General features: G+C 38.9%; 3 protein-coding genes across 4 annotated transcripts; 2 read left to right on the top strand and 1 right to left on the bottom strand.

The window, feature by feature from the left end:
- Positions 1 to 1,125: 1,125 nt before the first annotated feature.
- On the bottom strand, positions 1,126 to 3,670 carry LOC111330260 (ciliary microtubule inner protein 6). Its single transcript, XM_022935087.2, has 2 exons — positions 3,528 to 3,670; positions 1,126 to 2,234 (listed from the first exon to the last, which is right to left on the bottom strand). Exons 1-2 carry the CDS (start codon positions 3,584 to 3,586, stop codon positions 1,511 to 1,513), a joined length of 783 nt encoding a protein of 260 aa, XP_022790822.1. The 5' UTR covers positions 3,587 to 3,670; the 3' UTR covers positions 1,126 to 1,510.
- A 13-nt stretch (positions 3,671 to 3,683) lies between these two features.
- Positions 3,684 to 7,955, top strand: LOC111330261 (intraflagellar transport protein 27 homolog). 2 transcript variants are annotated; one of them, XM_088735256.1, is made up of 8 exons: positions 3,684 to 3,805; positions 4,067 to 4,146; positions 4,954 to 5,013; positions 5,580 to 5,639; positions 6,349 to 6,466; positions 6,698 to 6,807; positions 7,308 to 7,327; positions 7,474 to 7,955. In XM_088735256.1, coding segments are annotated over exons 1-8 (483 nt in total). In that variant the 5' UTR covers positions 3,684 to 3,771; the 3' UTR covers positions 7,475 to 7,955. The 2 variants fall into 2 exon arrangements, with proteins under 2 accessions (XP_088591382.1, XP_022790824.2); XM_022935089.2 differs by lacking the exon at positions 7,308 to 7,327.
- A 3,510-nt stretch (positions 7,956 to 11,465) lies between these two features.
- On the top strand, positions 11,466 to 14,643 carry LOC111330258 (kyphoscoliosis peptidase-like). Its single transcript, XM_022935085.2, has one exon. It carries the CDS (start codon positions 11,554 to 11,556, stop codon positions 14,005 to 14,007), a length of 2,454 nt encoding a protein of 817 aa, XP_022790820.2. The 5' UTR covers positions 11,466 to 11,553; the 3' UTR covers positions 14,008 to 14,643.
- The last annotated feature ends 36 nt before the right edge of the window (positions 14,644 to 14,679 follow it).

The raw sequence follows: 14,679 nt of genomic DNA, 5'->3' as shown, positions 1-14,679 counted from the left end.
AGAGGAGATGAACGGTTTTCAAAGCCGGAAACCAAGAGTTCTGCCATGACAACTTGGAAGATGAAAGAAATATATTGGTCTAAAAATTAGGAGATGGAATATTCAAAGATGGGATAATGGAGGACCTATTTCTCAATCCTGCAAATTTGTTGGGAAATACGGTAGCAAATGAGATGTCCATGTTGGGTAGCCTGTTGGGTAGCCTGTTGACTTACTTGTAAAATTTTAAATGATGTCATTTAATAAGCCTTATTATTATATGGCTGTGTCTCACAAGGACTGGAAACTACCGAATTCACGAATTTGATTGGCTGAAATCAATATTGAAAGCGGTCTAGATTTTCCCATCTAGACCGGCATCTAGACCGGTCTAGAAAAAAAAAGGTACAAAGAATATAAAAAATTGGCATATAAGACAGCCATATAATAAACATCTTATTAACCAAGCTAGGTTGGTCTGTATGGGAGAATCTTGATCTTGGTCGCTGGTACAGACCTCACTGCGTTCGGTCTGTACTGGCAACCTCGGTCAAGATTCTCCCATACAGACCTCCCACTCGGTTAATAAGAACTAAAGAGTGACCAGCATCTAATTTCTCCTTACAGTAATACTGCAGACTAGGAGAATAAAGAAAAGGATCACCAGCCTAAGATGCTTTGATTTTCAAACAAATTCTCCTTGTCACTACCAAAAGGTATTGTATTGAGACAAGTATGGAGAATGTGGATGCTGATATTTGGGTGTAAGGGGTTCATTAATAGACTAATTTCAAGGCTGTGCTCTAAGGAAAATTAAATGGAGCCCAGTGCTCTGAAAATTTGAAATCTAGGGTGCCCAGCATATGCTTTGTATGAAAAACTAAAAATTCCTGAGTCATCCAAGAGCAAATGTAAGGCACCAGGGGCCACCAGGGGCCACCAGGCGCTGCTAGACCCCAGCCTTGAAATTTAGTAGCAACCTAAAACAAAAACATCTCTTTGAGTATCTGCAATAAACTCCAATTTTCACCCCTAAGAACTTTGGTTGTTATTTTCTCCCCAGAAAAATATGCTCAGGTTGGCAAATACATGTGTCTGGTGATAAATCATCATTTTTCATGTTCAAATCAGATTGTCTTTCAGGAAGCCTGTGTTGGAAAAATATTTAATAGTAAGCTTTGTCTGTCATTCAAAGTTAGGAGCTATTAGTAAAATTTAGTTTAACTCTTTCCAAACCTAATTCACAACGTTTTATTATAATGTACTATTTATCCTATATTTTTGATAAATACAGCAGGAACAAGAATGAGTTTTGATAAAAACAAGTATAAAAATAAAAATAATAATTCCTTAAACATTTAGGGTTGTGGATGGGATAAAATAATCTTAGCTACAAATTAAGTTTTCACTAAGTTTTTCACTTTACAGATGCCACAACCATATCATACAGTCCATTTTAACACAGTCAAATATTTGCCTCTTAGATTTCTGCCTTTTCACACAACTCTAAGTTAATAATTTTGAGGAAGACTCAGTTTTCATCAGATGGAGGAGGGGTCCCTCCTGGTTCATTAACCTCCACAGCTTTCTCACCATTTTCAACATTTTCTGTTGTAGATTGGGCAGCCCCTGTATGTGCCAATTCATCTTCCACATATGCATACTCCACAGGCTTGCTGCCTTTCCTATTTTTTTTCCCAATATCAGAAACAACCTTCCATATAAAGCTTCCATGTCGGCGCCCTCTTATTGGCTGACTTGGATCCAATCTTGAGTTAAACTGATGTTCATAAGAGATTTTCTCTACAACTTTTGGTGTTGTAGGTCCTGTTTTATCTGCAGCTTGAGGAAGGATTCCAGAAGCCCCTGCTGGTACCAGCTGCAGGGCAAGATTACTGCTATACCTAGTTACTCTTTCATGGAAAAGTGGTGGAGGACGGTAATCTGAACGTGCAGTTGAATCAAAGCTTTTTTGAGGGATGCTAGTGGATTTTTCTGGTAATTCTTCTGGCCACCATGATGGGTATGTCACTGGAGAATCTACAGTGGTCTTCACATAACAGATTGGCTCACAAATAAATCGTGGATTTTGGCGCAAAAAAGTCACCTTAGCGGGGTGAGGTTTATTGTTTGGCACTGATATTTTATTCTGTCGAGGGGATAAAATTGCATGTCCAATATAATGTGCACCATAGCTTGTTTGACCAGGTGAATGATTAACTTGCAGATCAGCAAAAACCCTGGAGGTGTCATGACTGCAAATAGAAAAAAAACATGAAATTGAAAACAAAAATCATACCCACACATAGGCATAACACACCATTGACCCTTTAACTCTGAAGAGTGACTGCCTCTAATTTCTCCTCGCTCTACCATTCTTGAATCAAATACACAGGTCATGAGAATAATGGAAATCGTGAACCCAATTTAGGAAGACTTTTATTGTCTAGCAACTCCTCTTTGTCAGTACCATGAGAAATGTAAAGAAAACAGTGTGAAGAACATGAATACCAATGTTACTGTGTTAAGGGTTATCAGTGCCACAAAAGATGTGGAAATATAGTTATTAGTATCTTGCAATCAAAATTAAAAGATTATAACTATTCCACAGCTTTTAACCTACTTCCCAATTTTTGTGAAGAGTTTGTATCAAAAAGTATCTCCATTTATCTTTTATGTTCAAGACATAATTATCTTATCTTCGTAATTATAATCATTATTGTTAATTATACATTAACTATGATAGCTTTTTTACTAGATTTCATTATATATTAACAATTTCATAATTTTTATATTCATCATTACTTGCTCCAGACAAGTGAAGGACTAAGATATGGGTAGAAAGAATATGGCCAGGAATTTTTCTGTCCAATATGCGCGAACTCATCCAAGAATTTGGAACATTTTTTCGCGTCAAGCAACCTTTTCTTTACACAACTGGAAATTTATCTAAAATTCTACTGGATCGAAAGGAAAAACAAAAATGAAGTCGACTCTCAATCCTTAAAACTGCGACACGCATGTAACAACGAGAAAAGATTTCCACAATTTATTCCAACAACAAAATCTAAGCTACAGCCCGTATTTCGAAATAATGGAGAAAACAAAATTAATGAGCTTAATTAATTAGCATGCCATGAGCGAAAATAGCAAAGTACAGTATAGAGTTACGACTGGCATGAAGCCTGAGTTTCACCTTAAAAAAGGATATTTTCAAGACCTAAAGGCGTTTTATGTGACTATGACTGTTAACTATTGTCACGCTAAGATTTCATAGCAAAGGCCCTTGCACGCTAAATAAAAAACCTCGATTTGTTTGGGTACAGCACTGAGGAGAATCAAAAGGTGCGCAATTGCGCCAAAATTAGACTTTTCGTAAGCTTTACCTCTCCTTTCAACTGCAACTTGAGATCTAAAACTAACAATTTCTAAATTGAAGATGAATGGTTTATTACCAGACCACAAACAGCTCTATTTACCTTTTGAATCCAAGAAGATTTCACACTGAATAGATTAAATATTTAGGAAACGTTCAAAGTCAAACTCACCGTGGGTAGCCGTCTACCTTCTTTTTGCGAGCGATCGGAGGCAAATAAATGCTTGCCATCCTAGTTTTTTTTTTAGTGGACAATCTCGAACCTCAAGTGGATATTATAGCAAATAAATTCATAGTAAACTCTGGATTGTTTGGTTCCAAAACTAAAAGTCACTTCAGCTATTCCTGATTACCAGACGTCGTCCCGGTAACCAGTTGACTTCCGCTAAACATACCGCTGGCTCAAAGAAAACAAAATGGTGGTTCTTAGGGCACAAGTGATTTTTGCAGGTGAGAATATAAATTTAGCTTTTAATTATCGAAGCTTTGCTTTATCCTAACATTAACCGGTATTTTTATATTCATTTTATTAATTCAAAGCGTGTGTTTATATTGTTGGTCATCGTTTCTATGTCGATGTGGTGTATCAGTAACAAATCAATTTGTTAAGCAAGCTGTGTAGTCGTAGGAATTTTGTTCTGTTTGCTACATCGAAAGGGACAGTTTGCGCGCGGATTCCTGCGATAAATAGATTGTATTTCTGTATTACAGGTGACCCATGTGTGGGTAAGAGCGCCCTAACACAAGCATTTCATAGTGATGGTACACACTTTCCCAAAAATTATACAATGGTAAGCGTTCTCTACAGTTTATGTTAAGAGAGGATTAACAACTGATCACGAGAGACTGAAATTATTCCCCAAGTAGGCCTTATTTGTGAATTAATAACTCTTGAGCTATTTTGGGGCTCGAAGTACTTGGTCTTGGGATAATGATGTTACACACGCTTCACGAATCGCATAAGTATTGTGTTGGAAAAGGAACAGGTGCTGCACGGATCATTTGAGTGAAATTTTTGTCAAGGGATTGATTCATTTCTCAATGCAAATGGAAATTATGAAGATTGTGCATGTAAGGTACGAGGAACAAGGTCTGTCAAGGATAGTCCATCCTGTTTACTGCTTAATTCCCTTTATAACCGATCCTCTTTTAGGGAAGAAGGAAAGCCTGTGTGCCATGGCTGGTTTTCTTCCATATTGTTTGTTGTTTTTTTTTTTCGGCTGGATTCTGGGTTGAAAACTAAGATAAGCTGCAAAATATGGCCCAGTCTGTATCATATACAAATGAATAAAGGCTGACAGTTTCTAAAGAAACTGTTTGGCGCTGCATTAGTGGGGGTAATGAAATAATTTGAATATATCAACAAAGTTGAAATGGTAAATTGGCCACAGATACAGTTATAAAAGCTGATGTTTCAAGTGTTAGCCCTTCGTCGGAGTGAATAGAGGAATTGTGGGTTGTGTGTGCTTTTAAAGGCAGAAAATAGAGCTACAGTCTGTATCATATACAGACTGTACCCTAACATAATTGTAGATAATGAAATTTTGTTCATCTTTTTCACCTCATGTTAAAATTAACTGGTCGTAACTTATTTTCAGACAGCTGGGGTGGAAGTGTGCATTAAGTCTGTTAACATCCCAGAGACTTCTGACAGTGTGGTAGGTTTTTTATTTTTATGGGAGAAATTGATTTTAATAGACTAAAATTTGTAACCAAATTAGAGAACCACCTGGTCTGGATTTACCCAAGTCAATGAAAAATCTATTTATTAGGAAATCCTTTAGAACATAATGTTTCTTTAGCTAGACCTTTGAGTCCTAATAGTGACTAGCATCTAATTTCTCCTTACAACATCACTGCTAAAACTCACATCAGTGTCACTAGAATGACTTAACTTGACTTAACTTTATTTAAGGAGGGAAGCACAATAACCTATTACAGTTTTCTAACCTGCTGCCTTCATACCCACCCACCCCACCCCAGGGGAGAACATCCACCACACAGTAATCTCATGCGTGGGAAATTAACGTCTCCTACCCCTGCAGGAGACAGGAATAAGGGAAATGATCACCAGTTAAGAGCTCTTGATTGTTAAATAAATTCTCCTTGTCAGCACCAAAGGAAATGTATAGGGAACAGTATGGAGAATATGCATACTGATGTTAGGGTGTTAAGGGTTAAGAGAGATTCCAGACTGTTCACGTGAATGTTTGTTCTTCTCTAGGAACTCTACATTTATGACTCTGCAGGGAAGGAAATGTTTGCTGACATAGTGCTACAACATGTGGGTACCATACATAATCATGAAAGTAGACAATTTATTGTATTTTAAATTTAAAGTTATTATTGATGTGTGTACTGTAGGTATAATTTTAGGCCACATAGGACCATGCTAGCTGTATGTGTATTGACTGAACCTAGTTAAAAACAATTTTGAGTTACTAGACTGTGACACAAAGTAGGCAGCTTGAGGGGATCATCAATGTCATGCTTCCGTGTTTTTTCATATTAGAGAGTGAAATACACACTCAGGTTACTGGCTTATTTTGACAACCCTGCCAACTGTGATCTCCATGCTCCAGTGATCACAACTAAATAGGGACCTTAAGCAACCACGACAGCGATGGCAACGAGGATGTGGAAAAACAAGAGATCTAATTGGCCGAACAATAGCTCAGCACATGCGTTTTGAAACTTTGTACATTTCTTAGCCGTCCTATGCAAAACAACAACAACGTGAAATCGCCAAAATCTGTGTCGTCTGCAAACCGAAACCGCGACCTCAAATTATTTTCATTTTCATTTGGAACTCAACGCTACTTTTATACGTCATGCTGAAGTTGAGCTGTGGCACCGTATGAGACAGTAAGCTCCTGCAGCCAATTTTGAAATTGTAACTAAGAGTAGAAATTCATTTTTTAATCAGAGTCTTCCTTGGCATTGCCGTCCTGACTGCTTAAGGTCCCTAATATGTGGTTTTATTGTTCCTGCAGTGGACACAGCCAGACATGTTTCTTGTGGGCTATGACGTGACCAATGAGCAGTCATTCAATGCCTGTAACAAGTGGTATGAGAGATGCCGAGCAAAAAAAGCAAATCAAAATTTGCCAGGTGAGACCCTGAAATTTGCATACAATTACCAAACTAAAGGAAGCCTCAACTTGTGGAACCAGCTGTAGTTAAACTGAACCAGATGAAAATTTCTTGTACTCATTAGAAAAATAAGAAGCAAGAAACATAATGTTTAAAAACTAGAAACACATTTTTGTTAGATGGTGGCCAAAAAAGGAAGGCAACATTATGGTAATGCTTAACCTAAAAAAATTGTTATTTGATTTTAAGGTGCCCTGGTTGCCATCAAAACAGACCTGAAACAAAGACGGGTGATATTAACAAAACAAGGGAGAGATCTTGCCAGTTCGAAAGGGCTTGAATACTTTGAGTGCTCTGCTGTAAGTTATGTCTTCTTGTATGCTGAAAATTAAGCATCATAGACTATTCTCCTTACCAATTCGAAAGTTTTAAAGGGAAAATCTCTAAAACATGAAACTACACGTCAAGGAATTGATACCACAGCTCACATAAACATCCTTCAGTAAGTCAGAGCAATTTTCAACTGAGTGTCAAAAGTAATCTGTGACTGCTTTACTTCACTCGGTGATTGGTCCAGAAAACTTGTGCCATTCTCTTAGCTAATCAGATGTAAAACTAAAACCAATCACAACTTAGCTGCCTGTGTTTTCTGATGCTATAGGATATTTTTCTTTCTTCTGACACTCAGTCAAAAGCCATTTATGAGATAATTTCACAAAGTCCCCCTTTAACCAGCCATTGTTTCAGCCAAGAAAATGTTATCAATTTTATATTCATGATTTAGAACAAATTTTTAAAGATTTTTTATTTTAATAGCAAGAATTGCTGTGATTTGGAATTTTCTGTTTGCACTGTTCAGATAAAGTGCTTCTTGCCTTGGTGTGTATTTTCCCCATGATTCTATCAGTCATAAGCTTCAACCTGAAGTATCGTTCCTCTCTTAGTACTATACTATCCTTTCAATCAACTTTCAATTCTCAAACTTTGTTTCCCTAGAACAGCTTTTTTTTCTTCTATTTTTCTAGAAAGACCATGAGAATGTGGAAGCCCCATTTTACTACTTGGCCAAAGAGTTTCACAATCTTTACATAGAAAAAGTTGAACAGATGAAGACATTGACGTAAAACTTTTCTTTTAGTTGTGAGCTTTTCTCAATAAGAGAGAGGGTCAATCTTGTCATTGCACAAATTTTGTTTACTCAGAAAAACCGTTCCTGAAAATGGAAGTGTGTGGTAAATGTGTTTCTTCAACTCAAGGGACTTACATCAGGATGTAGCATATTGTAAATATTTCAGCCCAATCTTTTGAAGTTGTTTTTTTTTTTTTTTTTTAATTTGTGTTTCTCTTTTCCATCCTTGATAATCTAGCAGTCTCTTATGTTTCTCACCTAACCTAAGGCAATGCCCTTGGCTTTTAAAATGCCTCTTGATGTATTTAACAAATATTAAACAAATGTAGTTGTTTTATATGATAAAAAAAAAGTAAAATGTTGTTAATGGTGACATCATGTATGTGTCTGTCCTCGAATGGATCATAAGTAAGAACTGATGGAAATGCAAAGGTGCGTTAATATTTCAGCACAATTTTGTAAGCTCCAAAGAGATCAACAGAAACTCTTATAAAAGAAAAGCAAAAAGTGTTGACCCCACAAATACAAAAACCTTAAGATAGCTTTAGTGATCATTGTTTAAAAACGTTTCTGTGATTGGTCACATACTTGGGATATCTGACATCTGCATGCTTCACCCTTTCACTCATTAGGAATTTTCCTTACCATCTGCTATACAATTCTTAGAATGTTAGTTCAGAGAATTTGGTATATTATAACTAATAATCCCCTAATAGACTTTTTTGTTTATTCTCACCACTTGTCTGCTTGATATTGCATTGATATTGTAAGGAGAAATTCAGTCTTGCTCACTCATGGGAGTTCAAGGGTTAATAGTTTGGACCAGTTTGAACCACCGTGACATGGTATAATATAAGCAGTTTCAAGGAATAATATCATTCAATACCTTTCACCTATCCACAAACCTCTTTCTCCATAGTAACAACATACATAGGTTAATACATACATACATAGGGAAAAATTGACCACTCCCCAGAGGGGCTTTTCAGGGCCAAATCCCACCCAGGGGAGGACCATCCACCACACAGTAATCTCGTGCGTGGGAAATTAACGTCCCCTACCCCTAACCCTGCAGGAGACGGGGCCTACGGTTTATTCGTCCTTATCCGAGAAGACTAGAATATCTATCCATTTCTTGATTTTAGAAAGGTAGCAAATTCTCATCACTTATTTTAAGACTATGAGTATTGGTCCGGCCGGGGCTCGAACCTCGACCTCCCGCACAACACAGTCCGTTGCTCTAACCAATTGAGCTAGCCGGGAGGCGGTTACCTCTCAAACATACCACCTGAACGTACTGCTTAGTAGCTTTCATTTGAATGGTTTCACACTGAGCCTGTTTCAGGTGAGTACAACCAAGCGCGATAGTAGCAGAGGAGTACAGAAAAGAGGGAGGCTTGGGTTGAGCTTGGAATGAGAACTGTTCTCTGGGCAACCCGACCCCAACCTCCCTTGTTTGCGCTCTGCTGTTACTATCACGCCATTTACTTATTTCTCTTGGTATTTTCTCTAAAGGGATTATTGGTTGATCCGATACCAAAATTCTCTAAACTGACATCATACGAATTGAAGAGCAGACAGTAAGGAGAATTATGAAGGAGATCTTGGAAGTGAAAAGGTTAAGTTACATTCACCTTGTAGATCATAATAAACAGGGCCAAATGAAAGTAAAGCTTAGTAGGGTTTTTATCTTTCTCAGTGGATTGTTTTGCGAAAGTATCAGAGTATTGAAGGAAGAATTATGTTACTAAATGAATGACACAGGTATACTCTGAGAAAAAGAACTCTGCGTGCTCCCAAAAGGAGTCGAACCTATACGACCTTCCGAATACTACTTCGAACCCTCTACCACTGTGCTATAGAAGACTCGTGACAAGCTGGGCCGTTTAGCTAGGTCAGTGATGGCAAAGTTCCTGCACACTGCTTGGATCTATAGGAATGTCGATAAGTGATGCTTGTGCGCGATGATGATGTTAATGAAGATGTTGAATTTTACGCATGATGTTGTTTAGTGAAAGAAGACGATATTCAGTGAATGACACAGAGTATTATTGAACATGACAGAGATATAACCATGTGCAAGCAGTGCGACACGTTATAGTGACAATCTGAAGACTAAGTCGTTTATTTCTTGCAGTAGAAACCATAATATACCTTTCCTTCAAATGTACAAGCAAAGAAATGATCCCCTCCGCGGACTACAATTTTAGCAACAACAGAAGAGAAGACTGGAGGCTCCCAATGTAAGCTCAGTTGGTGGTGACAGTAAAAAAATAAATATACGAAAAAAGAGGCCAGAGCCCAAACTCCGTAGAATATATGTGTTCAACTTGTTACAACAACATTTGGCTAAAATGAAAAAAACTCCGAAATTAACAAATTTGCGTGAACGAAAAAAAAAACAACAAAAGTACGCGAAAAATGTCCACGTCAGTTTTCAATGTCAAGGTTAGAGTTCTTCGACGTGATTAGCTAATTTGTGAAATCAAGCGCGCTGCGCGTGAATACAAAAATAATACGAAAAAGGGGAGAGGAAGAAAGAAATTGCAATTTGAAATTCAAGAAAAACAGAGATTTTCTAGATTAACGGCCAACTAGTATCTGAGAGGCACGGATTTGAATCCTGTCGAAGCCTGAATTTTTTCAGGCTTCTTTTCTGAAATTGCTGGAATTGCAGTTCACCCACGAAGGTCATTTCTTTGCTTGATTTTCATTTGCAGGTCAAGTTAAATTATTTCGTTACCGGGCCCATAGCCAGAAAAAATTTCCAACCGAGGCACTATTTGGCTATTTTAAAAGATGCCATAGAATCGAACTTTTACAATCGAATTTGTGATTCTGACAATAGCCAACACTGCGCTGTCAATCAAATATTGGACTAGTAAATTATCTTTTTTAATCGGATTTTAATGAAGGCAGAATTCGCCCTTTTCCCAAGACATAAACGAGGCGAAAAAAAATTAAGAAATTTCAACCGAGGCAAGTCCCTCGATTCCCCTCTTACTGGCTATGGGCCTGGTTACAAGTCTTATGGGCCTGGTTACAAGTTGTTAGAAGAGTGTTTACGATCTCGTCAGGACAATATCTTATGTGTTTAGATAGTGTTTGTTAAAAGGTGGTAAGAGAAGATAAACATCGAATCGAACTAATTCGTTTGGTATGTTAAAATAATTTTTCAGAGACAAACACGAACAATTTAGCTGACAAAGACCGATCGTTAAATAACCATTGCGCCGTGAAAGGAGAGACGGTAAATACATTTTTTCTTCAGTTATCGGCGTTTTAATAGACTTTCTTAAATATTCTTCATCGTGTTTTGAAATAACAGTATTTGAAATCAAAACAATCCTTATCTCTATTAAACTTTGAAGTACTTCGTTATCGTTTTGAAGAAGAATGGGTCCTAATCATTTGTTGCCAGTATGATAACGATTTCGCTTTAATCCTCTGAAAGAACCCCACTACATTATTTATTCTATTTTTCGGGACTTTATTTTACTTGAAATAGATACCGTCTGACGAAGATTTAAGTTTTGACTACTTTTTCCAGAGCGTCAGCTCCATGATTGCTTTAGCTTGTGTGAGGCAAAGTTATTAGCGATAATTTATTCGAACAACTTGACTCTTTCGGTGAAGGATTAAAACCTCAGTCGTTGAATCGTACCTCTAAACTGATTTATGAAAACATCAATTCTTGTTTTGAGAAACAGTAATTACTTGCAGGTGGCCAAATTTCCGCTTTGTTTTTTGTTTTTCACATTTTGGAAGAAAAAGAAAAACTCCAGGGATTATTTTCTTCATTAAGATTCGCTATTAAATTATCTTGGCTAATCCATTTGTTGTTAGCAACGTGGTGTTATTGTGTTCCCATTGGTTATCGCATGGTCGTATCAAGAACTTCTTTTCACTGCAATTAGTAGGTGCTCTCAAGCACGTAAAACTAAATATTTGCTAAACAACTTAACCTGCGGCAACGATGGGATGCGGATCGTCGAAATCCGTCGAAACTGCTGTCATATTGACAGATGAGGGCCAAAGTAAACCGGTTAAACCCGCAGTAAACGAAAACGTTGAATCAAAGCCGAACTCTCTCGGCGACGAGCCGCGAATCACATCTCATAAAGCCACGATTTCAGAAAGCGTTGCTAATCCGATATTTTCCATCGGTGACCGAGTTCATGTTACTGGATACACAGGTAGTGTGAAGTTCATCGGAAGTCTCAGCGATCTAGGCGATGGTGACTGGATAGGAATTGAGTTGGATCGGAAACACCCACAAGGAAATGATGGGTCATTTCAAGGCTTCCGTTATTTTACGTGTAAACAAAGACATGGCATGTTTGCTCGACCGTCCAGTGTGTTTCCTCACACAGATGTGGGCATCATTGAGGAGGCAGCGAATATCAATCCTCGAACAATCGCTTTCATCCAAACGAGCATGCGCCGATTTCTTGCCAAGATTCGACTGGCAAAATTTCGACAGCGCACAGGGGTCGAGAAGCAGATCGATGCACACGTATTGGCGACACCAGAGTATCAAACTGAAAGCGTCGAAAAATTGAGTTCGTACCTGACCAGTCGCTGGGAGGGACACAGGAACAAAGCTTACGCGATTTTTCGATGGCTGAGTTTCAACGTTGCATACGATGTGGATGGCTTCTTTGGAAGGACCGAGAAAAAGAGTTGCGATGCCGCTAGCGTTCTACGCCATAAAACATCAGTGTGCGCTGGTTATGCGAATCTTTTCGAAGCACTTGGTAAAGCCGCCGGTCTACAGGTACATATCATCACGGGTTACGCCAAGGGTTACGGCTTCGAGCCCGGCCAGCAGATTAAAGAAACAAATCATGCGTGGAATGGAGTTCAAGTCAACGGTGAGTGGTTCATTTCTGAGCCTACATGGGGCGCTGGTTACCTGGGAGCTGATTTGATGTTCCACCGCAGCCCAGACGTGTCCATGTTCCTGATGGACCCCGAATATGCTATATGCAGCCATTACCCATCCGACCAACAATGGCAGCTCCTTGATGTACCCATCAGCAAGGAAGAATTTGAGAAGCTGGTTGTGCCTTCTGGAAGAATTCACCAGATGGGATTGGAAATTCTCAGTCACAAGGAAAGCATGTACAGTATTGACGATACAGATCACATCGAAATGATGTTCTACTCTCCATCGCTGAAGATGCTGCGAGGTGATCTGAAGAACATCTCAGGGAAAGAATACGAAGGAAGAAGATGGACACAGATTCTACCTTGTGGAGTGAACCAAGTCAAGCTTAAAGCACAGTTCCCCGCTCCTGGAAAGTACAAGTTGAATTTGTACATCAGAGACGAGGTGTCCAATACAAAGTGGCATGGTGGAATAGAATACATCATCCACGCTAAGAAAGGAGTTGAGAAAAATCGAGGGGGATTCCCGCAATTGGGAGGTGAGTTTTATGAAGCAGGATTCAACCTCGATCATCCACTCGAGAACATTGTATCCGACGACGGAAAGGCTTACATCTCATTACAGAACTACAACATTCAAATTTCTCACATCGTTGGACAGCTTGACCTTGTGGGAGAGGGGAAACGATTCAAAAAAGACTTCGGTGGATATTCGTTTTGTCTCTCAGAAAAGACAGAGAGTGGTTTCCGAGTCATGGTGCATTGCCCACATCCAGGCGAGTACACCTTGAAAGTGTTTGCCAAGTATTTTGGTGAGAGAAAGTCAGATACTTTCGTGTGTACCTATTACATAAATGCTCTTGCTGGTGTAGAACCTGCGCCAGGCTTTCCGAGATTGTCGGACAGCTTTGTATTGTGGGGCCTGGAGCTCAAGGAGCCTCAGCAGAATATTTATGCCCCGGATGGACGAGCGTCCGTTAAGCTTGAGACCCCGGATAATGTATCAGTTGTTGGGTATTTGATGAAAGACAAACAACATCTTGACAACAGTCTATGCTCCAGTAACACAGCGGAGGGTGTTGGCACAATTCTTGCTCATGCGCCTGAAGCCGGCATTTTTCAGCTGAACGTATTTGGCAAAAAACCTGAGAGCAAAGACAATGAATATTTAGCGACATTTATGATCAAGTCTGATCAAGCACCTAGCTCAAACCCAGGCTTTCCATACCTGAAGGACGAGTTCAAGGATTGGGGACTAGAACTGGTGGATCAGTTGGAGAACATCGTTTCACGTGACAGACAAGTGAAGGTCACATTTTCTAATCCTCACGGCATCTCTATTAAGCCATGGTTGTTTGATGAGCACAATAAGCAGATCGGCAACTCGTGCCCGGTGGAAACCGCTGACAAGATGACTGTTATAACATGTGAGTTGCCAAAAGCTGGAAATTTTAAACTGAATGTTTTTGGGACCAATTTATCTAATGACAGCACAAAACAAGTGTTTCTTTGTTCATACAAAGTATTATACCTAAGCTAATTTAACCAAAAGTGACTTTTAACGACCGAAAACATTTCGTTAGCAAGCATATGAAGCACGTTGCGCTTTTTGGTGATGAGTTTGGGGACTGATTATTGGTTTGCGCTGGGTGGGGGGTGGAGAGGGGTCGGAAGGGGTCGCAAGGGGTAAGAAGATTTTAGTTGTGACATAATAAAAGTTACCAGATCCCCCCAAGGCTCTGTAGTATTCTGATGACCCCCTTCATTGGCAGTCAGTTTTCTTCTCCCGCTTTATACTCTATTAGCGACGGCCGACCTCCTTTCCTGTCCCCCTAAAAAGCAAGGGATTCTCCCAAAATCCCCTGAACACCCCCCCTCCCTCCCGGCCCGGGCGAGGAATAATGAGTGGTTCTTTGGGTGAGAGCTTGGGTTGAATCGTGTTTCTGTTTCAAGATTCCAATTTTAAAAGTTTCTTTGAACATATATACTCTCGTTTTTGTCAGTCCGGCATAATTCTCATCGGCTAGCGAACATACGAGAAAAACTCTTGATGAGTTTTGAAGAGATCCATGTCCAAGATTACTAAATTATCCCACAAAAAATATACAAACAAGTGAATTTTTTAATCAAATCCTCGCGAAAAATTATCATTTAATAAATGTATGCGTTTATCATTTATTACCTTCCTTTTATTTGTCAGTTATTCATTTTC

The sequence above is a fragment of the Stylophora pistillata genome, chromosome 10, assembly GCF_964205215.1.
Source record: "Stylophora pistillata chromosome 10, jaStyPist1.2, whole genome shotgun sequence".
Taxonomy (NCBI): Eukaryota; Metazoa; Cnidaria; class Anthozoa; order Scleractinia; family Pocilloporidae; genus Stylophora; species Stylophora pistillata.
Note: the sequence above shows the minus strand (reverse complement) of the source record. Positions and strands in the feature narration are given on the sequence as shown.